The 27,001-nt window shown below is 38.4% G+C and overlaps 2 protein-coding genes across 4 annotated transcripts in view; both read left to right on the forward strand.

Annotated features, from left to right (window-relative positions):
• Positions 1-14,170: 14,170 nt before the first annotated feature.
• The window catches only part of LOC123870222 (protein TANC2), a 300,070-nt gene continuing 287,239 nt past the window's right edge, over positions 14,171-27,001 (forward strand). For all 3 annotated transcript variants that reach the window (XM_045913431.1, XM_045913433.1, XM_045913432.1), the window contains exon 1: positions 14,171-14,294. The gene's annotated coding sequence lies outside the window, so the exon portion shown is untranslated. The remainder of the gene's footprint in view (positions 14,295-27,001) is intronic.
• LOC123870504 lies at positions 21,554-25,615 on the forward strand. The gene is made up of 2 exons (XM_045913830.1): positions 21,554-23,771; positions 25,458-25,615. The coding sequence occupies exons 1-2, from the start codon at positions 21,554-21,556 to the stop codon at positions 25,613-25,615; spliced, it is 2,376 nt and encodes a 791-aa protein (XP_045769786.1).

A 27,001-nucleotide genomic window follows, 5' to 3' on the forward strand; every position in this document is an offset into this window, starting at 1 on the left:
TTAGCTATTTTTTGTCCATCCAAACAGAGAACCGTTTTGTATACATGTACAAGTCGATTAGATTGAACTAGAAAGAAGGTAAAAGGATTGTACATTATATTTTAATAAAATAGACACAGACAGACTAGTAACGATGAAAGTAATATTTCTCTTCAGAGTTAGAACTATTGCCTGTAGTCTGTTCAATTCAAAAGTTTTGTTGCATTTGTTGGGTACCTGCTTCAAAAACAAATAATAATTACGGATTGTGGTGTGTATAATATGATAATGAAGCTTTATTTAGTTTGTAAAGTCATAGTATATCATTAATAATGCAAATTAGAATAATATTTTAAAAAAAAATAACTATGATTTATGTTGGTAGTTAATACCTAATATTACAAATTTGGGTAAAAGCTTCACATTTGCGTTGAACAAAGAAATATTCTTGTCCGGATAGCTAAGTGGGTATTATTAACTTGAGAAATTCTCATTTAAAAGATTACAATAAGAGGGTAGACAAATGCAACATTTTTATGCTCTCAGTTGCAATTCTGTGCTATAATCAGGACAGGCCGAAAATAATAAAGAGTGACAGTAAGAGTATATTGTGCGAATAGAAATATTAGATAGCATACAGTGGCAGTAGATGAATTCCCTGCGTGAATGGACAGATGAATGAGTTAAAAATAAAGTCTTGGTTTTGGCAGTGGCATGCATCGGTGTCGCTCATAATCCATGACTCTCTGTTTATCATTTTTAATTAGACTAATAATTATTTGAGATAGCGTAATTAATATTTGCATATATGGAATATGAAATACCAATTATTATTATTGTTTGATACTACAGTAATTCATGAATTAAAATAGTTTGTGGGTTATAAGATTATATTTGGTGACCAACCCTCGTAATTAATAATGCAGTGAACTAGTGAAATCATTAATATAACTGCAGTTAAGATATTGATTAGTTTAAAAAGTGATAGTTTTAGTATGATAATAATTATTTAAAGTTAACTTTGATAGCACCAGCTTTACAATCAAATGATCCGTTTATAATAATAAAGCCTTGATAGTTAAAATAAAATGGATGAGATCAAATATGATTCTTATGAGATCAAATACCTTGTATTATGGTGAACTAGGCACCGGTGATCCCTTGCGTGGATGCGCGGTAGTATAAAGATAGTGTGGTGATTGCATACGTGGATGAATAGTGTCGGAGCACTGTGTGGGTGCACGATGCTATGGCATTGAGTATGTGTTCAGAATTTAGTAAAGAATTTTGAGATTTAGTAAAGAGGTATGATCTGATTTTAATCGTGAGTGATAATGCATTGCTTCTTTAAAGAATATTCATGGAGTATTAAAAACCGTGTTGGCAAGGCTACCTTGTGTATTATGTTGAGTAATCTATTTAAAATTAAGTATGTATAGCAACATAATTGATACAGCGAGCCGTGATAAAATTTTGGAAGATTAATTAGTTGGAATATTGCACCATGGATATAAGATATCACACTGGGATACGAAGCTTGAACTTTGATAAAATATTCGAAAGATAATTGGGAATATTGTACCATGAATATAAAATATCACATTGGAATACGATGCTTAAACTTGAAGGCGAACTTGGTACGCTTAAGTGAGTGAAATGCTCTTTAAGTGCAAGTGGTCTTCAAGTGATCTTCTACGATACTTGACCTTGATGGCGAACTTGGTACGCTTAAGTGAGTGAAATGCTCTTTAAGTGCAAGTAGTCTTCAAGTGGTCTTCTATAATGCTTAGAACTTGATGGCGAACTTGGTACGCTTAAGTGAGTGAAATGCTCTTTAAGTGCAAGTAGTCTTCAAGTGGTCTTCTATAATGCTTAGAACTTGATGGCGAACTTGGTACGCTTAAGTGAGCGAAATGCTCTTTAAGTGCAAGTGGTCTTCAAGTGGTCTTCTATGATGCTTGGAACTTGAAGGTGAACTTGGTACACTTAAGTGAGCGAAATGTTCTTTAAGTGCAAGTGATCTTCAAGTGGTCTTCACCAACTTGGTACGCTTAAGTGAGCGAAATGTTCTTTAAGTGCAAGTAGTCTTGACCAACTTGCTGCATTTAAGTGAGCGAAACGCTCTTTAAGTGTAGTTGGTTTTCAACTACGACAAATCTGGTCCCCTAAGTGTGGCAAAGTCCCTTTAGATGCGGTTGTTTTGTTCTTTAAATTGAAAGCTGTTGTTGTGATGAGTGATAACGAATGGACAATATTCCTGGATCTTACGAGTACATAGTGGAGGTATCTTGTTAAGTTGCGAGCGTCGTATGATTGTTAAGTGATAAGTGACAATGAATGGGCAATATTCCTTAGGAAGTTAGGAAGGATCCTTACAAGTAGGTAATGGGAATCAGGTGTTAACGGTTGTTTATTTTGCAGTAATTTTATCCCGACTCGTGGGGTGCCCGGGGCGGGCACCATGCAGCATGGCCGTGTTGGCAACAACTCGTTCTCACGTTCGGTGTTGCTTGGTGGGTCGTTATGCTGTGGTCGTGACGTCAGAGCCCCCTCCATCGAGACGGAAAAGATGGCGCTAGGGCGAGGACGTGGCGTGGAACGACAGGCTTCAGTGGCTGTTTGCGCTCCGACCGATTTACATTGCATTATACGGGTTGATTTTACTATCTGAGAGTTTAATTGTTAACACAATAAACACAGATCAATGTAGTTATAAGTATAATAAATACGAAAATGAGTCGATCTGTCTGTATGTCTGTCTTTCTGTCTGTCTGTCAAAATATCATTAGACCAATGAGGCAATCAATACCTAAAAGCTAATATTTTTTTGTAGTTTAGGTAAAAACACTATAATAAAAATTACATACAGAGCTACTTTCGTATTTATAGTATAGTATGGATTAGATCATCATATTATAGTCTCTAAACTCTAATGGATCTTGTATTTGGTGAAAGAGCCACATTTTTGGTCAATTAAGACCATGTTACATGTAATTAGGCACATAAAGTGGTAATGGGCATCCCTGAGGACTGGTCATAATGTACTTAGGCGGCATCATACATTTTAGTGAAATTATTATGGTACGGCCACGAAACTCACATTTCAACAGACTAAGGAAGACTTCTTCACTTTTGCAGAAACTCAATTAGAACTTTATTACAACTAAGCGTAAAGCTTGTGCCAGGAGTGGGTACGACAATAGTGCAACGGGTGTGGTTTGAACCGCCGACCTTTCGGAAGTTAGTCCGCTCCTCAACCGTTGAGCTATCGAGGCTCTACTATTTAGCGTTCCAGTACGATGCTGTCTAGAAACCGATCAGGGGTATGGGTTTAATTAAACTGCCATACTTCTTCCAAGTTAGCCCGCTACCATCTTGCACTGCATCATCACTTACCATCAGGTGAGATCGCACACAAGACTAACTTCTAACCGAAGAAATAAATTAATTCGCAGTTTTCAAAGCTCCAATTCAAACGTAAGCACGTAATGGGAAATATTTGTCACTAGCGACCGCGAACGGCTTTGCTCCCTAGGGATATCAAGAAATCCGGCCTTATCCCGTATATTAATTATTGTCTACATTTAAAAATAAAATGCTTAACAGCCTTTTAGGTCCAAAGGTTTAGGCTGGATGTTGACGAGTATATCAGTGAGTTAGGGCTATTTTTTTTAAATATTAGGATACTAGATGACGTCTTCGACTTCGTCCGGGTGGATTAAAGTTTTTTAAATCCAGTGGGGACTCTTAATTTTTCGGGATAAAAAATAACCTCCCCTGGGGTATAAGCTGTACCAAGTTTTGTCAAAATCTGTTAAGACGCAAGGACCGTGAAAAGCCAGCAGACAGACAGACACACTCCGCATTAATAATATTAGTATAGAAGTATGGATATTTGAGTGTATTTACACACCGAAACAATCTGCTTAAACTTAGGATATGACACACTCACAGCATTTGTTTCTGCCTTAAAAAATACCTTCGCACAGAAACAAATTAGCGTTCGACGCCAAAAAAAGAAAAATTTTCATTAAAATATTTATCTTTCGGCAGAAAATCCTCAGGTTCCCGAGAATCAACCGTGGCTAATTAATTACAATCGCTGCCAAACGAACCGTTCGCACCCAAAGGAATTGCTCCCTTTTTCGGGCCCCGAGTGTACGTAATTTAAACGAGCATTCGCTCGCGCGTGAACTTGTCGAAATTAAATGTTTACAAGTTTAACCAAACCTTCTAATTTTTATACATTTTTAGGGATCCGTACCTACTACCCAACCAAAGGGTACAAGTGTCAACTAAAAATTTATAACACCCCTGACAAGTGAAGGTTACAGTAACTAGAAAAGAGCTGATAACTTTCAAACGGCTGAACCCATTTTCTTGAATTATAGCTAAGAACACTCTCGATCAAGCCACCTTTCAACAAAAAAAAACTAAATTAAAATCGGTTCATTAGTTTAGGAGCTACGATGCCACAGACAGATACACAGATACACACGTCAAACTTATAACACCCCTCTTTTTGGGTTGGGGGTTAAAACGGAGCCCTATACTTACTATATGGTCGATGCCTTCTCATTTTGAGAGGAGATGGGATACGTTGGAAACACACAGAATCTGATATGTACAAACATACATACATAGACTGCTAAAATCATAACCTTTCTTTTTGGCTTTGCCGCAGTCGGGTAATAAAATAACAAGGTGGTACATATATCAGTGAAAATACTTGGAAAACAATAAATTCGTGTTCAAAAGAAACTGGAAATGTTCTACACCGTTTTATCAAAAAACCTTTACCCGAAAAATGTTCGGGTTATCGTAAACCGAGCGTGGCTAATTAATTACAATTGCTGTTAAACAAAGCGTTAATACGCAAAGAAAATACAACCTTTTTTAGGACCTCTGTGTACTTTCTACGTAAAAAAATAAGAGGTTTTCAAACATACAGGATAATGTTAGAAAAGTTGTAGAAAACCTTTAAATTATGTTTAATTTCTTCCAATTCTACATCTTTTTCAAGGATGCTTGTAGATATTTGAATATAAATTAATACCGAGAATGATATCTAACCTAAAAAATATCGAACTATTCGCTCTATAAAACAAAACGTGGTGATGTTCTAAAACCTTGTCCTCGGTTAAACCCCACTGTGTCCCACGTATGGTCTGGTGGCTGAGCTCCAAACTCCAAACGGGTCCAAACTCGTTCGCGCAACTACTGAAGACCCTCCTTTGGGATCAAAAGAGTCCCTGAACAGCGTCTGGGGCGTCAGCGTCATTGTCAGCGTCTGAAACACAAAAATGTGCGTTTCCCGTTGGTCAAAAAACCGGCCAATTGCGAGTCAGACTGTTCTGAGAGTTCCGTACACGGGTATTTTTCCCAACAATTTTGCACGATAAATCAAAAACTATTATACATAAAAATAATTAAAAATCTGTTTTAGAATGTAGGTAAAGCCCTTTCATAATAATGATACCCCACTTGGTATAGTTACCTTACTTTGAAAATTGAAACACATTTTAATATTATTATTTTTTATGATGTAACCCCAAATTCGTGGTTTTCAGATTTATTCCTGTATCTGTGCTATAAGACCTACCTACCCGCCGAATTTCATGATTCTAGGATAACAGGAAGTAGGTACCCTGTAGAATTCTTGACCGACAGACAGACAACAAAGTGGTCCTATAAGGGTCCGTTTTTCCTTTTGAGATACGGAACCCTAAAAACGTGCCTAGGTACATGATTTACTTTGCTAGGTTAGACCTAACATGATTTTGGGAACAATGAAATCAAACTAAATTGTGATATCCTATAATAATGTGTTCAGAAAAGCTAACCTAGATATTTTTCAACACTCCGCTTCGTTATTTAAAAACAAAATTAAAAACCACCTAATGAGTCTTTAAATATTCCATAGTAAGTCTAATATAAAATGTTTAAAGATTCATTTTGAAATTGTAGGGTACTATTGTTAGTCTTAATTGTAGTTTTTATTGTTAGTTTTAAGAATTATTGTACTTTTGGCTTTTTGAGTAGTTAATTTAATTATTATAGATTTTATGCAAAGAATGTCTTAGGTTAAGTTTTACTATTTAGAAGCATGTTGAGTTAGCCTGTAAGTGAGTATAAATTGATAGTCCTAAGTTTATATAAGTCGTCATAGTTACTTTTCTTTGTATACCGTTGGCTTCCTATTAAATAAAATAAAATAAAAAATAAAAAACTAACATCACACGCGCTATATTTTCATACACAGGCCCCTGTGCGTCGCGCCGCCTTGTTTCATAGTTCGCACACATCAATCAACGTCCGTTGTTTGCCGCTAAAAAACGAAAGAGAAATAAATTCGTATCGGGCCGGGATAGGACTAAAATTTAAAAAATCCATATTTTTTGGAATCTCGCGCTGCATGTAAAGTAACATTTTATGGTGACTCTCACAGTAACAATGGGATGGGATTTCCATTTCCGGGTATATTTTTGTTATTTCAATATGATATTTCGTATTTATGTTCCGTACTTCAATACTTAAAAGCGGCGTTATCCAAGTGGTTAAAATTTCAGTTTCTTATTCGGGGGTCTGGGGTTTGATCTCGGGTACGCACCTCTAACTTTTTGAGGTTATGTTTATTTAAAAAAATTAAACAATTATTATCACTTGTTTTGGAAATATCGTAAAGAAAATTGCACGTCTGACAGTTTCCACAATATACTCAAATTGTAAATTGTACCTACCTGCTTATATTTTGTTTTGCTTTGTGTGTTAGTCTGTATTATTTTTGTGGGGTACAATAAAAGTATCCTACCTATATTCATTCATTCAATCATTCATTCTCAAAGCTGTGTGAAGGCTGTTAATCCGCACTTGGCCAGCTTGTGGTTATTGACTGAACTGTCATTCTAGTCTGACATGGGTGGAGATGATGATTTTATCTAACTTAATCTATTTTAGAGTTCCGTACCTCAAAAGGGGAAAAGGAACTGAAAGAAGGTGACGAATTACTGAGCTCTCGCATCACGCCATCAAACCTTTCCCGTACCGCTCCACTACCGCAGGAACCTACTCAGTTATGCGTTATGCCTGAAGCTTTATTTTCAGCCCCAAAAATACGGTGGCTATTTGGCAGTGCGCAAAGACCCTTAAGAGGGGTCTCTCCGTCACTCGCTTCATACAAACGTAGTTCCAATTTCATTTGAATATTAAGTAACCAAAGTCCATGAAATTTTGCAGACATATTCTAGAAACTAATATCTATGTCTGTGGTTTTCCAGATTTCTGTTAAAATATTGGGTTTCAAAGTTACGCAGTCTTAAAAATTTACATACAAATCTTTGAGCCCCTGTAATTTTAAAACTACATATTTTTAGAAAAATCTAAAACACCACAGACACAGATATTAGTTTCTAGAATATGTCTGCATGGACTTTGGTTGCTTAATATTCAAATGAAATTGAAACTACGATTGTATGAAGCGAGTGACGGAGAGAGCCCTGTTAAGCTAAGATACAAAGTGGAGGTCGTCGTAAATGAAAAATTCATCTTTTCCCTTAATATAAGGAAACCGCAGGCAAAAGCTAGGAATAATTAAAAGGACTTCGCTTCCCGACTTTCATCTCCCGAACGTAGTGAGGCGAAGAACATCAAAATAATGTTTGCGGAAATAAGTGCGGAAATTGTTTTTTCGCTTCGGTGGGCATTTTAATTAAATATATTACACCGCAAATGGCTCAGATTAAATTGAATGTTTATATATTAGTTACAATCGATCGAACCTACAAATGTAATAATAAATTGTGAGTAGGTTAGGCTTGTTTCTGTCCGTTTCTAATACTGCTTATGAAAATAGGTATTATTACACTACTTTAATACCATACAAGAGATATGTATTATTGCTTGTTATTTTCTTCACATGATTTCACAGTCGATTTTTCACGGAAAGTGGCACGGAAAGTTCTTATCGCACTTACGAGTACCTACGATCGTTTGCTACATTCATTTAACTAATTTAATGTCACAACTAACTTAAATATCACACTAATATTATAAAGGCGAAAGTATGTGTGTAATGTGTATGTATGTGTGTATGTTTGTTACTATTTCATGCAAAAACTACCGGACGGATCCGGGCTGAAATTTATAATGGAGGTGGCTTATACCATGGATTAAAACATAGGCTACTTTTTATCCCGGAAAATCAAAGGGTTCCCACGGGATTTCGAAAACCTATATCCACGCGAACGAAGTCGCGGGCATCAGCTAGTTATTAACATTGCATTGATATTAATCCAATATTAATGAGAAGAAGCTGTTCTCTTTACACACCACCAGTGTCTTTATAGAGAGATAGATCGATATGCTTTACAAAACATTCGTTTTAAAAATATCCCACCAGCTTAAATATCGCCCGTACACTCTGAAGGGACAGTCTATTTATACGACACTAACGCCATCAGACGTAGAATGTCAATCACTATGCCCCCTATTTCGGTATCCCCAAAGAAACTCATCGCTCCGATAAATGGTATGCCCCATAGTACTTCCTTGCTTTACACCATTCTAAAAAAGGCATGAAGGTGTATTCATTGAGATAACTGACCTTTCTTAATGTACCTATTTAAGAGTAATCTAAAAATCCCGTGCAGAGATCTAATATTCTATAAAAAGTAAAAAAGAGACAGCAGAATTGAAAGACATACTAAAGGTATTAAGCATTAGTCCTGCCCTGTAAACCTAAACGGTCCTTTATTAAGAAAAAAGTATGATGTGCCCAGGAAGGACACTCTAAATATTTTCTTTGAAGTTTCTTTATAATTACTACCTATAAGTAATATAATTATAAGTTTATGCTACCTATGCCTATTATGTAAACAAAAGTTATTTAACAAAAGCTATTCTTATGAAGTAAGAAGTTAACCTCAAAATCTCCAAGAAATATTATCTTCAAGCTATCAGTGAAAACAAATTAAACACTTTAATACATTGGGCGTGACTAAAAAAAAAGGAAAACCGGAATGGGAAAAGACCTATCGGATAGTGATGTGACATAGCTGTAAGAAAGTGCTGGATGTGCCAAGAAAAAAGCTTAATGTAACAAAAATCTTTTCCACGACCATTTGCGAGCGTTGGTGCCTCTTATATGGAAGGTGCCGATTCCCGATTTGCTACATTAAGGAACTTCCAATTTTTTTATGGGTTCATGTGTTTTTAAATGTACCTACCTAATATAATGCGCTGGCAATCCTCCGACATAGCAATTATCAGAGACTATTATTATAGCTAATTATCATTATAGCTTAACAATATTTTAGCCGTACCTAATCTTTTTAACCCCCGACCCAAAAAGAGGGGTGTTATAAGTTTGACGTGTGTATCTGTCTGTGGCATCGTAGCTCCTAAACTTACAAACCTATTTTAATTTAGTTTTTTTTTTGTTTGAAAGGTGGCTTGATCGAGAGTGTTCTTGGCTATAATCCAAGAAAATCGCTTCAGCCGTTTGAAAGTTATCAGCTCTTTTCTAGTTACTGTAACCTTCACTTGTCGGGGGTGTTATAAATTTTTAATTTACACTTGTTAGCTGTCTCAACACAGGATGTTCTTTTTCGTTTGGTGGTCATGATTATTATGTTTTATCATTTAGTCTGATAAGAGCTATCATTTAACGAGCTAGTTAAAAGTGAAAAGTCAAAACACGCATGAGGTATGGTTCCGTACCCATACTAATTGCAAAAGCTTTGGAGGTTGTTATTTCTCAACCATAGTTTTTTCCTAGGTATCTGTCTGAAATCGTAATGATTTTAAAATGTGTTTCAACCTTCCCGGAAACCTACCTTCCCGGAAAATATGTTTCTTTATAGCGGTAAAAGGTTTACATAACTGTCTTCAACCTTATACTTACCTCTTATAATTTATTTTTAAAATGGCTGTGAATGGCAGGCGGACTGGATGCAGTATTTTTTACCCGACTACTCCGAAAGGAAGGGTTATGATTTTAGCAGTCTATGTATGTATGTATATATGTATGTATGTGTGTATGTGTGTATCTTTGTATCCAGATTCTGTGTGTTCCACCGTAGCGCCTAAACTACTGGGCCGATTTTGATGAATGAGGTGTTATGATGACGGGTTTTTTCAACTTTTTTGTTTATTTTTAGGTTCCCAACTAAACTTCGCTTCAAAAACTTGACAGGGAAACTTATCTAGCGTTTAAGTGTCTTTGATAGCTTTCCGTCACTAGTAGGCAGGGTAAAAAGTGTCAGTCCCCTTCGATATCCGGGATTCTAAATTTGTGGCGCAACTGCGGCCCCGGGACACTTGCCGGGCATTCTCTGGTGTCGTATTAGTCTATAGTCTATACCAATTTAAAGCGCCTTATATAATTATATCAACTCGCGCGGCTTCTTACTTTCAATCTGTATGTGACAAAATATAAGCCATCATTTATTTGTGAAAAACATAGATCAATGAGGATCTAACCTAAGTTTCTAAATTTTCTTTGGCACTGTGGTCTTATTAGTGGGAGGTCTCGGGTTTACATACCGGCAGGGGTTTGGAATTTTATAATTTTTAAATCTCTGGTCTGGTCTGGTGGAAGGCTTCGAAGAGCTGTAGCTAGTTACCACCCTACCGGCAAAGCCGTGTCGCCAAGCGAATAAGCGTTACGGTACGCTGCCGTGTAGGAACCAAAGAGGTATAGCATAAGTTTAATAAAAACTGTCATACCCCTTTCAGGTTAGCCCGCTTCCATCTTAGACTGCATCATCACTTATCACCAGGTGAGATTGCAGTCAAGGGCTAACTTGTATCTGAATATACAAAAAACTGTGCTTCAACAGCGAAGGATGACACAAAATCCATTTCCGTTTCATAATTAACAAGAAATACCATCTCAGTGAATCTAGATCACTTCTATATAAAGAATACCTCCTCAAACTCCTTATAATAGAAACCGAAGAGAATATGGAAATGAAATCCGACTGGGACATGACTGCGAGTCTAGACAGTCGCGTCAGCTGACTCATGTCTGGAACGCGACGATTTATTTAGATTTCCCTTTGCAGTGACGTGGAAAACAAATTATTTTACTCTGAATTAATTTGTCTCTGAAAAACATTATGCATTTAAGTTTGGACCGCAATAGAACATGAAAAATCATAGTCAAAATGTTATTTAAACCGTTTTTAACCGACTTCGAAATAAGGAGGAGGTTCTCAATTCGTCGGATTTTTTTTTTTGGTTTTTTTATGTATGTTACCCGATTACTCTAAGATGCCTGGACCGATTTGGATTTTTTTTTTTTTGTTTGAAATGGTATACTTTGCAGGTGGTCCCATATTTTGGTGAAGATCTGATAAATATATTCAGAGATATTCGGAGACTAGCTGACGCCCGCGACTTCGTCCGCGTGGATTTAGGTTTTTCGAAATCCCGGGAGAACTCTTTGGTTTTCCCGGATAAAAAGTAGCCTATGTGCTAATCCAGATATTATCTATCTCCATTCCGAATTTCAGCCAAATCCGTCCAGTGGTTTTTGCGTGAAGGAGTAACAAACATACACACACACACACATACAAACTTTCGCCTTTATAATATTAGTGTGATGGAGAACAGAACTCCTCAATGGATAAGAGCAAATTGCTCGCGATCAGTGTAATAGCTTAGTAAACAGTAGGGGTTTAACTGGACATAGCATAGGTATTATAGTACAGTGAGGCCACTAAAAATTGTGAAATAATTTTTTTTTTAATTTTTAGTGTTTGTAGTTTTTGAAGTCGGTTTTATTTTTCTTTTGAATTTTTTTAGTAAGGTGCATAATATCAATAAAGCGGCGCTGCACAGTCCATTGCTGCACGTCGTAGCATTGTAATAGGGATGATGACTACTAGTCAAATCAGTGACTCTTTATCAAACGTCAAAACGGTCGCTTAGTAAGAAAGCATAAACATTTGACATGATTGACGTACTTTTTTAGTAAAAACGATAGTTTGAAATGGTTAGCAAACTTAAAACTAATAGCGGATGTGGATTTTACGAATTTTAAAAGACCCTCCATTTGCTAACTCCTAAGAATCGTACTGTAACCAGTAACAAGTGACCCAGCATCTTCCTAGTAATGCTGAGACATTTACCACGAGATCAAATTCGTCGGACTACTGTGTCTCCTTATACTGTGGTACTTGTCTCCTCCTCAAGAATAGAATAGAATAGAATAGAGTAGAGTACAGTAGAGTACAGTAGAGTACAGTACAGTACAGTAGAGTAGAGTAGATTAGATTTTTATTCAACTAAACTTTTACAAGTGCTTTTGAATCGTCAAATAATTTACCACTGGTTCGGAATGCCTTTTCTACCGAGAAGAACCAGCAAGAAACTCGGCAAAGCTACATCCAGTGCCACTCTAATGCGTTCCAACCTTTATTATGCACTGGGGTTTAGCAGAAAGTAATAGTTTTAGAGGATGAAGGTCATAATCGACTGAAACTAATGGACAGTTGCACCACGAAGATAAAGGGAACAAACCCTCATCATCAAAATATGACCGCCTCACTACTGAGCACGGGGCTCGTCTCAATATGATAAGGGTTTATGATACAGTCTGCCAAGTTAACCAAATGCGAATTGGCAAACTTCACACACCTTTCAGACTTAACAGGGCTCTCTCCGTCACTCGTTTCATACAATCGTAGTTCCAATTTCATTTGAATATTAAGCAACCAAAGTCCATGAAATTTTGCAGACATATTCTAGAAACTAATATCTGTGTCTGTGGTGTTTTAGATTTTTCTAAAAGTATCTAGTTTTAAAATTACAGGGGCTCCAAGATTTGTATGAAAATTTTTAAGACCGCGTAACTTTGAAACCGAATATTTTAACAGAAATCTGGAAAACCACAGACATAGATATTAGTTTCTAAAATATGTCTGCAAAATTCCATGGACTTAGGTTGCTTAATATTCAAATGAAATTGGAACTACGATTGTATGAAACGAGTGGAAACGAGTGACGGAGAGAGCCCTCTTAATTATTTTACAATCACTCAGCAATGTAGAACCAATCAATACCAAGTGAGCTCTGTGGCTATTCAATGTTAACACTGTGTTAGCAAATCACCCCGTAGAGGTGGTGGTGTAGTTATTGATCCGCCATCTATCAATTTTGATTGGTTTGCTTATATATATCTCTGACTCGTCCTCTGCAGTGGACAGGCACCCTAACAGGAGACTATTTCCCCCGCAGCCCGACACAGAAATCATCAAAAGACACGTCTAATAAGACAAAGATAGACGTAAAACAAAATTCTCGGAACTAACAAGTCAAGACACTCCTCAATCAAAGGGCACTGTAAAAAATAGGAAACGCGACTTCAATACTTAATGAGAATAGGAACCGTGGATTCGGCGCTATTAAAGAGGGCCGGACGTTTATTTTTAAATTTTTTGTAGGGTTGGCAACTGTGTTATGAAAAAAAAAAAACATCAGATTATGGGAGATGTATACACCTGAATTATAGTTCAATCAGTCAATCAATCAGCCTGTTTGCGTCCAGTGTTGGACATACGGCTTCCCAAAAGCGCTTCCACACACGGTCCTCCGCCTTCCTCATCCACCCACTTCTCATTACCTTCTTAAGTTCGTCAGTCCAGCCAGCGGGTTGGAGGTCGTCCCACATTGCGCGAATTACGGTTACTACATTATATATTTTTGTGTGAAATGTTTAGTTAAAACATAATCCCATATTTTAGCCCCTAGGAGGTGTTTTTAACCGAAAGTCCAATTAATATACCAATTTTTATAGATATAACTTTGAAAAATTACAAACTTTCATACGAATGTTTATCCCCTTTTTAACGTCATCAGGAGTAGAATGTCCAAAAATCCTTTCTTTTTGTATTTTTCAATGATTTTAGGCGACTGCTCAATCGAAAAAAAGATGAGAAAAGAATTTGACGCCCCTAATTATTATCTTAACGTGTGGAGCTAGTAACGAGGAAATAAATGGAATTTCAGTCTTACACTTTCCTGAGTGAACGAACGGACGGACGACTTGGCTTGTGCCGGCTATTTATATATAGTAGAGAGGGCGCGCGGCCGCCCTCTCCTTTTGTTCCTATTACGTTGAAAAATAGATTTGAATTTCGAAGGGTGAAGTGGGAGTTTCATGCGCGTGAGTCAGTGATGCTCGGCGCGCCGGCGCGTGCGCTAAATCGCGCTGAATTCGATTTTCAAAATGTTTCAGTGGTGTGCGTGGTCTGTGTGTCAGTGATTTTTTGTGTGCTCTCTATGTTGCCCTTTTTTGGAGTTTCTTCGTATTGGTAAGTTATTTTGGATGATTTTTTTGGGTTATTTCTTATTTGGGTTATATTTCGGTAGTTATTAACCACGCGTTTCTAATATTAGGTGGCTCGTCCTGAATACTTTTATCGGACAGGTTTTCTGTAGTTATCTTATGAGGTCATTATTTTTGGGTGTTGCTATGTTAAATTAAACCAATCTTAAGTAATTTTAAATACTGTGCAGTATGATCATATTTGAACTAGTTTATTCCCGTGACTTCGTCCGTATGGACTACACAAATTTCAGACCCCTATTTTACCCCATATATACTTAAACCAAAAAATAAATGCAGTGCTCAGCAAAGAAATAGTACTTAAAAAGCTTTAAAATGATTTACCTTGTATCTAATACATATTAATAGGTGCTACATATTTAGCGATCCGGTAAAATGCCGTGTAGAAACCAATTAAGGGGTATGGGTTTAATAAAAATTGCCACATCCCTTAAGAGGGCTCTCTCCGTCACTCGTTTCCACTCGTTTCGTACAATCGTAGTTCCAATTTCATTTGAATACTAAGCAACCTAAGTCCTTGAAATTTTGCAGACATATTCTAGAAACTAATATCTATGTCTGTGGTTTTCCAGATTTCTGTTAAAATATTCGGTTTCAAAGTTACACGGTCTTAAAAATTTTCATACAAATCTTGGAGCCCCTGTAATTTTAAAACTACATATTTTAGAAAAATCTAAAACACCACAGACACAGATATTAGTTTCTAGAATATGTCTGCAAAATTTCATGGACTTTGGTTGCTTAATATTCAAATGAAATTGGAACTACGGTTGTATGAAACGAGTGGAAACGAGTGACGGAGAGAGCCCTGTTAAGACTTAGGCCGTTCCGAATAGGAGGTTGACGTCTTAACCACTATCGCCGCTCTATTATTGCTCCTGATATAAGTAATAGAGATCTCCAGCGCGTGCTAGACCTTCGTTATTTTATAAAAGCTATAAATATATAGTTTAGTTATAAAATAACGAAGGTTTGGCAGTATTTGGCTTTGCTCAGACTTTAAGCTTCAGTTAAAAAGAGACGGTTTTGTGTCAGCAGCATAGCGCTGTCTCGTTTGAACAGTGTCTTAAGTCTAATCAAAGTCAAAGTGCGCCCTATAGATCTGAACCCAAGTCCATAACACCTATTTTCATTTTTGACATTTTACTACGTCATTATAGCCCACTCTACACTCGCGTCGCGAACACTGTGGTTTCTCCACAACAAAGGGACTGCGATGCGATCTAGACCGAAAAGTTCTGACACATACACCCACGATTCGTCAGTGAATGTCGGGTGCCCTATACAAAAGTCAAATTGAAAGAGTTGAAAATGCAACAAACTATAACTCAGTCTCTACTGAGTACAGGTCTCTTCCAAGAATAAGAAGAGTTCGGCCATAGTCTTCCATGCTGGCCAAGTGTGGATTGTCAGACTTCACACACCGCCGCGGCGTGCCGAGAAGGAGAAGTTTCAGACATGCAGGTTTTCTAACAATGTACCGTTAAAGCAAGTGATATTAAAATTGGTTTATCGCAAAGGAACAATGAAATAGACTAAAAGCTCCGACACATGCAGCCACGATTCGTCAGTGAATCTCGAGCGAGCTATTAACAGAAGTCAAATTGAAAAATTTGAAAATGCAACAAACTATTCCGAGAGTGGTTAAATTGTGACGTAATTCAGATGGTCAGGCTAACAAGTAGCGATGCACCATTTCACAGATAAGTAGCTTGTGAAAAATCACGCCTTTTCATATTATTGATACTTGCTATTTTTAACCCCCGACCCAAAAAGAGGGGTGTTATAAGTTTTACGTGTGTATCTGTGTATCTCTCTGTGGCATCGTAGCCTAAACGAACGAACCGATTTTCATTCAGTTTTGTTTTGTTTGAAAGATGGTTTAATCGAGAGTGTTCTTAGCTATAATCGAAAAAAATCGGTTCAGCCGTTTGAAAGTTAGCAGCTCTTTTCTAATTTTCTTATAGAGGTTTTGTGTCGGAGATTTTTTAAATTTTGAGTTATCATAATAAGCGTAAGATCACAATTCCTAGTCAAATTAATTTAGCAAGCGATTGTTAATGAGAAAATATAAAAATGTGTAAAACTTTCTGTGAAAAATCACCCGTGAAATCGCAGGGTAAAAAAATAATAATTTCAATTTCGCCAAATGAAAATGATTTAAAATTAGTAGTCATGCCCATCGCTACTAACAAGCTTGCCCTGCAACCAGCTGAAATGGCGCGTCGAAAGTTACGCTTACTGCGAAATTAATAAACGGGCCAGTGCCCCCATTCTCTTAATAATTTCCCGGCCGACCGACGATTTCCAATTAGGGTGGCCACGTGTTCAGACTTGTTCGGACGTGTACCTGTGCTCTGGTAAGCTGCTGCGCTTCTATCAAGCAGCTGTTTTCGCCTTTCTTGGAGCTTGTTTTGAACCCCCCGACCCAAAAAGAGGGGTGTTATAAGTTTGACGTGTGTATCTGTGTATCTGTCTGTGGCATCGAAGCTCCTAAACTAATGAACCGTTGCTTTTTTTTTCTTCGACAATAATAAAATTATGTTATAACCTCGCTGATTTCAAATCACAAAAGCAAACAGCTTCAGTTTTCAAAATCAATATGTTTATTACTTAAAACTTTTCCATTCAGTTCAGGAGTTAGTTTTCTCTAAAATTTCATGGTAACCCTATTTGCACCGGCCATTACCCGGCGTGATAACGAGTGGCCTCAGCTGTTCGATGAAAAGTATTTTGACTGTAACATCACCTAAAGTGGCATATTTTGGTGTAGGTAGAAACGATTCGTGATTTTTGTAGAAAAAAGAATGTTAAGTGGGCTCTACACTCGCGGCGCGAACGGCCGCGAAAGCCCGCGACAACTGCGAATCACGAGTGTAGATGTTGTTCACGCCTTCGCGTTCGCGCTTCGCGCATTTCCCCGATCAGTGACAGTTTTTTGGTCCGCGACAAAGGGTTTGCGGCGCGCGAACGTGAACGCATATCTACACTCATCTACACACAGAAATCACATCGTCGTCGTCCATAGTCATGAACAAGACTGTTAAGATCTGCGAGTGTGGAGGGACACAGTTCACGCGTGGATCGCGGCATACATTCACGGCGTGAAATAACGGCGCGACTTCACGTGCGAGTGTAGAGCCGGTTTTATATTTTAATTTTCATTGTAATACCTACTTAATTACCCAGAAAGTTTTGTTATCTGGTACTTATTTTATTTACTAGCTTTAGGTGCGCCCGCTTCACTAGCTACGTATTACTTTAAAGTTGAATACTTACTACGCACCTACTCGTAAGTACTTAAGAGGACTCTCTCCGTCACTCGTTTCATACAATCGTAGTTCCAATTTCATTTGAATATTAAGCAACCAAAGTCCATGAAATTTTTCAGACATATTCTAGAAACTAATATCTATGTCTGTGGTTTTCCAGATTTCTGTTAAAATATTCGGTTTCAAAGTTACGCGGTCTTAAAAATTTTCATACAAATCTTTGAGCCCCTGTAATTTTAAAACTACATATTTTTAGAAAAATCTAAAACACCACAGGCACAGATATTAGTTTCTAGAATATGTCTGCAAAATTTCATGGGCTTTGGTTGCTTAATATTCAAATGAAATTGGATCTACGATTGTATGAAACGAGTGGCGGAGAGAGCCCTGTTAAAGAATAAGTAAACGATGACGACTGCCAGTGGAGAAACTTTCAGGTGACCAAATATGGTATAACGACTATGTCATTCTGCCATTTGAATTAGATTTTCTTGTAATTCACCAACTCTATTTTTAAGCCCCGACCCAAAAAGAGGGGTGTTATAAGTTTGACGTGTGTATCTGTGTATCTGTCTGTGGCATCGTAGCGCCTAAACGAATTAACCGATTTTAATTTAGTTTTTTTTTGTTTGAAAGGTGGCTTGATCGAGAGTGTTCTTAGCTATCATCAAAGAAAATCGGTTCAGCCGTTTGAAAGTTATAAGCTCTCTTCTAGTTCTTACTGTAACCTTCGCTTGTCGGGGGTGTTATAAATTTTTAATTTAGGTACATTTGTTCAGGGTTCCCAACGCAATTCCAAAACGACTTATTTTTCACAACAGTGAATCTTTATCATGATGTTGCAAATGATAATCAAGCGGTTTCTTCATTTTAGATAAAGAATCCAACGAAACCGACAATCAAGCATACAATACGCTCTATCTTATATCTAACAAGCAATTGCCATCTCAGGTCTTCATAAAGGCACTGCGATATCATCCCTTGTTATCACTGTCAACTTAGCGTTGATATTCCACTTGAACCCGTATTGTGGTTGCATAGATAACAGAATTGCATGGCAGAAAATCTGGTGTCTATGGAGTATGTACCTACTATGGACAAATTTCCGGAACTTTGCCTCTCTTGATTATGTGCCTCGGAGGTTGTTGGTACGGTCCTCTTCGTTTATTATTCTAGTATGGGCGCTGATTTAATATAATATACGCTGAGCTTTGATTTTTATTCGTAGTCTGGTCACTGACGAAATAATTTCCTCGAGCTACAATTTTATTGATACAATAAATGAAGATTGTGAAAAACTTATAAATTCCTGGAGTAAGTAATTGTGAAATGTTAAAACCGCCAAAAAATGACTTAGGTACGTGGTGGCGACGATAAGTAAGGCCACTTGAAATTAAGCAAAGCTTAAAAATGTATACTTAAGTAAATTGTGTGTTTTTTGCTATGCCATAATAATTTTGGAGGGTAAAATAAAGCGAACAAAGATTTTTTTAGGCTTATCTAAACTGAACTGTCTAAAAAATGCGCCGTAACAGACAAGCGTGACAGCTGACAGTTGATGTCAAACTGAGTACCGACTTTAACATGGGACAAATAAAACGGCAACACCCTTTATGAAAATTGTACACAAAAATAAAGGGTCCATTTTTTAGATCTCGTTTTTTAATAGAATAATAATAACTTCGGCTTTAGGCAGTTATTGTATAAGAAATCTTAATGATTGAAAATCTGCCTAAAGGTCATAGCTCACTTACACGACACAGCGCCCGCACGGTAAAAGAATGTTAATTTAAGTCGTAATCGTATACATACATTTTACAGTGACAACATACAATTGCAAACAACGCGCAGCATGCGAGCCTCCCGCAATCTAACCACTCGATGGTTGACGTCTTGCATACAACGCGCTTCAAACGAGCGGCTCACGCGTCTACAGCCTCTACAGCGGGCCACTTGAGCAAGTTGTAGCTTGCGCAGTAGGGAGACGCCATACTGCTAGCTGTCATCGCATGGACAGCCAGCTTTTTTTTTATAAAAAATAGCGAGCAAAGGAGCAGGCAGGTCACCTGATGTTAAGTGATTACCGCCGCCCATGAACATTTACAGCCCCAGAGGTACCGCCGATGCGTTGCCGGCCTTTCAGGAGTTTATTGGTCCACCCCTTGAATAAAAATAAAACTATAACACCGTGCTCATTTCCCATTTTTGTTAGCTGTCGCCGCGTGAACAACTAGCGGTCACTTCGATTTGAGGCGGAGCCGTACATATGTTGTGTGTGTCGTGTAAATGAGCTATGACCTTAATATTTCAATGTGCCTGATAGAAAACAATGATGAGGTCCATGAGCATGCACACGTGATGTCCCTAAGCCGGGTTCATACGGTAGTGACTTTGATAGACAACGACCGTGTGTACCCGGCTTTAACAAATCAAATCTTTTAGGTACATCACAATAATGGTAGTATGAAAGTTTTATGGCTATTAAGAACCTCAAGAGAAGCGTCGACTTAAACGAGACCTTAATCAAGACAGGCAAAGGTCCGGAAATTCGGCCTTCTCTGCCAGAAATTGGGGTACGAATTACTTATTTGTGTTAACACCTAAATCATATTATTATGATTTCTATGTTAAAGTGAGTATGAGTGTATTCTAGCGATATTTTTTTGAAGATATTCAATCTACATGGTATATTAACTAAAACGTTAAACAAGTGTAAATTAAAAATTTATAACACCCCCGACGATCCAAAGTATTTGAGTTTTCCAAAACATCATTTTGAAATAAGTAATTGTATTTATGCAACGTCCATCTTGACAGCTTGACATTTGTCTATTGACATAATATTATGAACCTAACGGTTATCTAACCTTCTTTTCTACAAGAAAACTAGAAAAGAGCTGATAACTCTTAAACGGCTGCACCAATTTTTTTGGATTATAGCTAAGAACACTCTCGATCAAGCCACCTTTCAAACAAAAAAAACTAAATTAAAATCGGTTCATTCGTTTAGGCGCTACGATGCCACAGACAGATACACAGATACACAGATACACAGACACACAGATACACAGATACACACGTCAAACTTATAACACCCCTCTTTTTGGGTCGGGGGTTAAAAAAGGAATGATTTGAGACACGATGAAAAGAAAATATATAGGTAGGTAAGTACTATAGATAAGTACTAGCCATTATTATTGTAAGGAGACTTCGTCCGCGCGGATTTAGGTTTTTTAGAAATTCCGTGGGAACTCCTTTCCTAGACAATAAGCCTATGTCATTCTCCAGACCCTATTACAGTGCAAAAAAATCACGTCAATCCGTTGCTCCATTGCAGCGTGACTGAAGGACAAACTAATGAACCAACGAACTAATAAATAAAGTCATATTCGCATTTATAATATGGGTACCTAGTGATTTTATTTAAGATCTTAAACACACTGAAAATAAAAATGCGGCTATCCAACATCTGTCTGCGGTGGATTCTCGATTTGTTCGGCCACATTGCTAGGACAAACGACCTAGTAGCATAAAGAAACTCTTGGTCATTGGCAAGATCCGAGGAAAAAGACCCCGCGGACGCAGCCCGAAACGTCGCGTTTTGGACCGATCAGAGGAGCGGTCGACACATACACCCTACTGCAATGCCTTCTGTGCGGCCTCTTACAGGAAAAAATGGTGTAACATCATGAAGAAGGTGATCGATGGAGCCACGATCCTCAAAATTGAGGAACCGACGCGAGAAGAGAAGAAGTAACAATAATTAATTATTGTTCCTGACAACCGATGTCAACCGAGATGACATTTTTTTCTAACAACAAATAAATCATTTCACAAAATATTATTAAACATCCAAATATGAAGCCAAAAAGAACTAAAAGTTGTATATATAAACAGTAAACATGAAGAACAATAATAAAATAATAACATGGACTCCATAGTAATTTGTTAAATGGAAACTCGACGACATCGACATGCCAGCGCACATACAGCACAAATAACATCTGGTGTTGACTCGTCGTCGGACGAGGATTATAGGACCCCGCCGTCATCTACGGGGTCCGCCGATGACACCAGGCCACCGAGACGAGCACCACGACGACGAGCAACACACCCGCCACCGGATGGCTTGGAGCAACAGGAGCTGCGTGCTCCTACGACTGCTTCCGCCGCCAGTGGTGTAGTGCGTCGCATGAGATGGACTCAACGAATGAATGAGAACGTCATGCGAGCGTACTATAGGGCGACAGATGGGGGAACTAATCTCACTGGGTATCGCTCAAGAATGGTGTCTTTGTTTCAGGCCCTTGAACCGACAGTGACCGTGTCCGCTCAGCGGCTATCGGATCAGGTGCGAGTTATTCAGCGCCGTCGTGTGCTGGATGAATCTACACTTGATCGGTTGCGCTTAAATTTACCACAAGTTATTACTACCGGTAACTCAACTCATAAATCTCCACAAATTCCGAGTGTTATAGAGATTTTAAACACCCAAGAGGAGTTACAAGGTGGTTTAGATTTGACGGTAAGTAACCAGAATGATGAGCAAATGAGGAGGACTTTGGAGGATGCGATTTTAGAGTTTAGATCTGTGCCTAACAACCTTAGACCGAAACTACCTCGTTTGCCTGTCCATAGACGAAATATGGCGTTGATGGCAGTTCTAGACAAAATATTAGGTACATATTTAGAAAGTTCATATGACCTAAATGATACGCATTCGATCCTATACTGTGGAGCTGTTGCAGCATGTCGGATAGCTTCTATCAAATTTCCAGAGCTGCATAGAGCTGTAAAAAGACCAAATACAGCTCCAGCTTGGCAGGCTGGGATCGAAAGGCGTATCTCTTTGACTAGAACTCTCATTGCAAAGCTGATCTGTTTTAGGGCGGGCAATAGTCGCCCGAGGATAATGCGATTTGTACACCAAGCATTTGCTGGGACTAATATTAGTCCCTCTCAGTATTTGTCTTTGGTTACGGATCGTATTGACTTCTTGAAACAGAAAGTCTATGCATGGGCACAACGCATTAGGCGCTTTAGAAAACGCATTGATCGAGCTTCTCAGAATCGTATGTTCCAAAGTGACCAACGGAAGATGTACAGGAATTGGGAACGACCTAGAGGTTGTATGGTCGATGGAGAGCTTCCTACACCTGATTCTACGTCAGATTTCTGGCGTAGCATTTGGTCGGCTCCCATAGATCATACCGAAGGTGAGTGGATGAATGTTGTGAGGGATCAGTGCGCTACGGTGGTAGAGATGAATCCTGTAACCATTAGTGCTGAGGATGTAGGATGTGCAATTCGTTCGGCATCGAACTGGAAATGCCCGGGGCCGGATGGACTGCACAACTTCTGGCTAAAATGGTTCCGTAGTGCACATCCTGTCTTAGCAACACAATTCCAGAACTCCATTGACTCTGGATCGTTACCGACACTCATGACAACTGGTGTCACGTTCTTGATACATAAGTCCGGAAGTACCGCAGACCCAAAAAACTATCGCCCTATAACCTGCTTACCGACCATCTATAAGCTACTTACATCTATTCTAACCACAAAAATAACTATGCATATTAATGCAAATAATATTTTGGCCCAGGTTCAGAATGGATGTAAGGCTAGGGCACGCGGTACAAAGGAACTACTCCTCATTGACACTGCTATTTGCCAACAGGTTCGGCGAAATAGAAAAAATCTAGTGGCTGCTTGGATTGACTACAAGAAGGCCTATGATTCAGTGCCTCACACGTGGCTCATGGAGATCATGAGGTTGTATAAGGTCGATGCAACTCTATGTTCTTTCCTTTACTCATGTATGAGTCAGTGGATGACAGTCCTTCGTCAACCAGGTGGTGATGAGTTTTTTGAATCAGCTGAACCGATAAGGATTAAGCGGGGAATTTTCCAGGGGGACAGTTTGAGTCCTTTATGGTTTTGCTTGGCACTGAATCCTCTCAGTACACTACTGAAGGACTCAGGGTTAGGCTATCGTCTTCGCAAGGGGGGTGAGGTCATATCTCACTTACTTTATATGGATGATCTCAAACTGTATGCATCTAAACGAACAGACCTTGTGAAATTGCTAAAGATTACTCAGAACTTTAGCAATAACATAGGGATGGAATTTGGTGTTGACAAGTGTGCGATTATCAATATAGAGCGAGGTAGGGTTGTGAACTCTGAGAATTTAGTTCTTTCAGAAACTTTGATTCTTAGATCTCTCTGTGAAGGTGAAACATATAAATATCTTGGAATGTCAGAAGCACTTGGTATAGAAGTGAGGACTATGAAACAGGCAGTGGAGGAGCGTTTCTTTGGCCGCCTAAAAAAAGTTCTTAATAGTCTTTTATCTGGTGGCAACAAAGTACGTGCCTTTAATGGCTGGGTTATGCCTTTACTTATATACACTTTTGGCATTCTAAAATGGACTCAAACCGAACTGGATGCCTTGGATCGAAGGATCCGAAAATTGTTGACTACATATCGTATGCATCATCCACGTTCATCTGTTATGAGATTGTATATCCCACGCAAGTGTGGAGGGCGTGGTTTTTTAAATGCCAAGAACCTTCATAATCGTGAGGTATGCAATCTCAGAGATTATTTTCTCAAAGAAAATGTGGGAATACATAGGGATGTAGTTGCAGTTGATAAAGGTCTTACTCCGCTTTCCTTAGGCAAAAATAACTGGCGTAAGCCCATAGTGCTTAGCACTTCGGATCGCATAGCTGTATGGAGGAGTAAGGAGTTGCATGGAAGATTCTACAAGGCCTTAACTAGGCCGGATGTAGATTCCATAGCCTCTGTATCCTGGCTACAGTTTGGGGACCTCTTTGGGGAAACCGAAGGTTTTATCTGTGCAATTATGGACGAAGTTATTAAGACTAATAATTACCGGAAACATATAATGAAAGATGGAACGCTTGACATTTGTCGTGCGTGCCATCTTCCTGGGGAATCCCTCAGACATATTGTTTCCGGTTGTTCTTATCTTGCTAACGGCGAATACTTGCACAGACATAATCAAGTAGCCAAGATAATCCATCAACAACTTGCTCTTCAGTATGGCCTTGTAGATACTGAGGTGCCGTACTATAGGTACGACCCAATGTCAGTTCTTGAAAATAGCAGTGCCCTGCTTTACTGGGATCGGTCGGTTATCACTGACAGGTATATTGTAGCCAATAGACCTGATATAGTGCTAGTTGACCGATCAGCGCGTCGAGCAATGATTGTTGATGTCACTATTCCACATGATGATAATCTAGTGAAAGCAGAAAAGGAAAAAGTATCGAAATACTTGGACCTGGCCCACGAGATTACTACCATGTGGAGTGTTGACTCAGCGATTATTGTACCGATAGTTGTATCAGTCCACGGTCTTATTGCGAACAGTTTCGACCAACATCTTAAGAAACTGTCGCTTAACTGTTGGATCAAGGGTAAGATACAGAAGGCAGTGGTTCTTGAGACGGCACGCATTGTGAGGAGGTTCCTCACTCTGGAGCCCTGACCACTGGCGGCTTGGGTCCAACCCACCCTGTTGCCAGTGGGGTACATTTTATCATATTTTTATTCAATGTTTTTTTTTTTTTCCGTTACTTTAGTTTTTTGTTGTTTAAGTTATTTTATTTCTCTTTTGTTTCTGTTATTTATTGATTTTGTTGCTGATGTTATTTTATTTTTTGTTCTTTCTGTGTTTCTGTTATTTTTTCTGTTGTTTTTGTTATTTTATTGTTTAAAAATAGGATAAAATGTAAAAAATAAATAAATGAGAAATTAATTATTAGAAGCACATTTTTTAAAGAACTATGCCATTAATCTTCATTCCTTTGCACACTTTTTGACAGTTCACAATGCTAACGAAGGCAACAATAAGCCGGTATTGGATCGGTACGAGAACTGCAAGGATTTAGCAAATCCGTTCGAAATTGCGCGCAACTCACAAATCCTTGCGCTTCGTATACGAGCGCGATCCGAAACAAATGTTAATCCCTTGTGTGCTTAGTACGAGATTTTACGTCGCACGATCGTTCGTAGAATTCGAGCGTCGATGCAGTTCAGCGTTATAATAAAATGAATCTACACAGCCTCATTTTAAAACCCAAGGTTGTCTATATATCTACAGCCAGTACTTCAAGCGGAAACCTTGAGAAAATTAAATCGAACCTACTGCCTACTAACCGGCTATCCCTTACTCCGAGAGTTCTTGTGATTACCACCACCGCACCGCGCCTGCGCGCGCCGGCGCGTCTCGCAGCCAACCACAACACAATAAAATACTACAATAACATTCGCAGCCAAGCACAACACAATAAATACCTTATAACGACACTTGCAACACTATATAGTATATACATATAATATCACCTATTACAGATTATAATGATGAGTAAATTCGCAGGAAGACGGAAGTAGTCATGACTACGAAACATAAGGGAGTGTCCATATCTAGGCAGAACTTTTCTGCCTAGATATGGACAAGGAGGAGTTTAGAAAACTGACTGCCCTGACTGACCTTCTTGACGAAGCACATGAAGAAGAAGAACTCTATCGGACGTTATTGTGTTTCGACGCTCGAATTCTATCAACGTTAGTGAGATGTAAATCTCATACTAAGCACACTGATCCTTGGGCAAGTGACTCACAGCTGGATTACTCGCTCAGTCATTGGCGCAAGCTGCAATGTACTGATTACGTCATCGCTTGTCGCGATTTATAAAAAAATAAGCGTTAAAATTATGAAAACAAATAGGTACTCCTACATATCTGCAGATAAGTATATTTATATCTTTGAATTAAGTACGATTTTTTATAGGATCGCTTATCCATACTAATATTATAAACTAGCTGATGCCCGCAGCTTCGCCCGCGTGGATTGGTCAGATCCCCTGCAGCATCAGGATTGAGGAGTTGGACTCCAAATTTTTTATGAAACAATGTCGCAAAGTTCCTCTATCGATTAAAAAAGAAATGACGCAAATCGGTTCAGAAATCTCGGAGATTTCGGTGTACATAGGTAGAAAAACATAACTCCCTTTTTGAAAGTCGGTTAAAAAAGTAGCCTATTTTACGCCCTGGTCAATCCTCTACTTGCCTGTGAAAGTCCCGTCAAAATCGGTTCAGCCGTTCCAAAGATTAGCCTTTTCAAACAGACAGACAGACAGACAGACAGGCAGACAGACAGACAGACAGACAGACAAAAATTTTAAAAACGTGTGATTCAGTTATGGTATCGTTCAAATAACCATATGAGCTTAATATGAGGTAGTTATTTCGAAATTACAGACAGACACTCCAATTTTATTTATTAGTATAGATGCGAAAGTGTGTCCGTCTGTCTGTCTGCTACGTTTTCACGGCCCAACCGCTGAACCGATTTTAATGAAATTTG

Source organism: Maniola jurtina, chromosome 12 (genome assembly GCF_905333055.1).
Source record: "Maniola jurtina chromosome 12, ilManJurt1.1, whole genome shotgun sequence".
Lineage (NCBI taxonomy): Eukaryota > Metazoa > Arthropoda > Insecta > Lepidoptera > Nymphalidae > Maniola > Maniola jurtina.

Bases quoted from the DNA above. Each gene is read 5' to 3' on its own strand.
- LOC123870504 (XM_045913830.1), top strand. From the start codon at position 21,554: ATGGAAACTCGACGACATCGACATGCCAGCGCACATACAGCACAAATA. The intron at 23,772-25,457 runs GTAGGGTTGTGA...ACTTTTTGACAG, and splicing joins GATTATCAATATAGAGCGAG to TTCACAATGCTAACGAAGGC.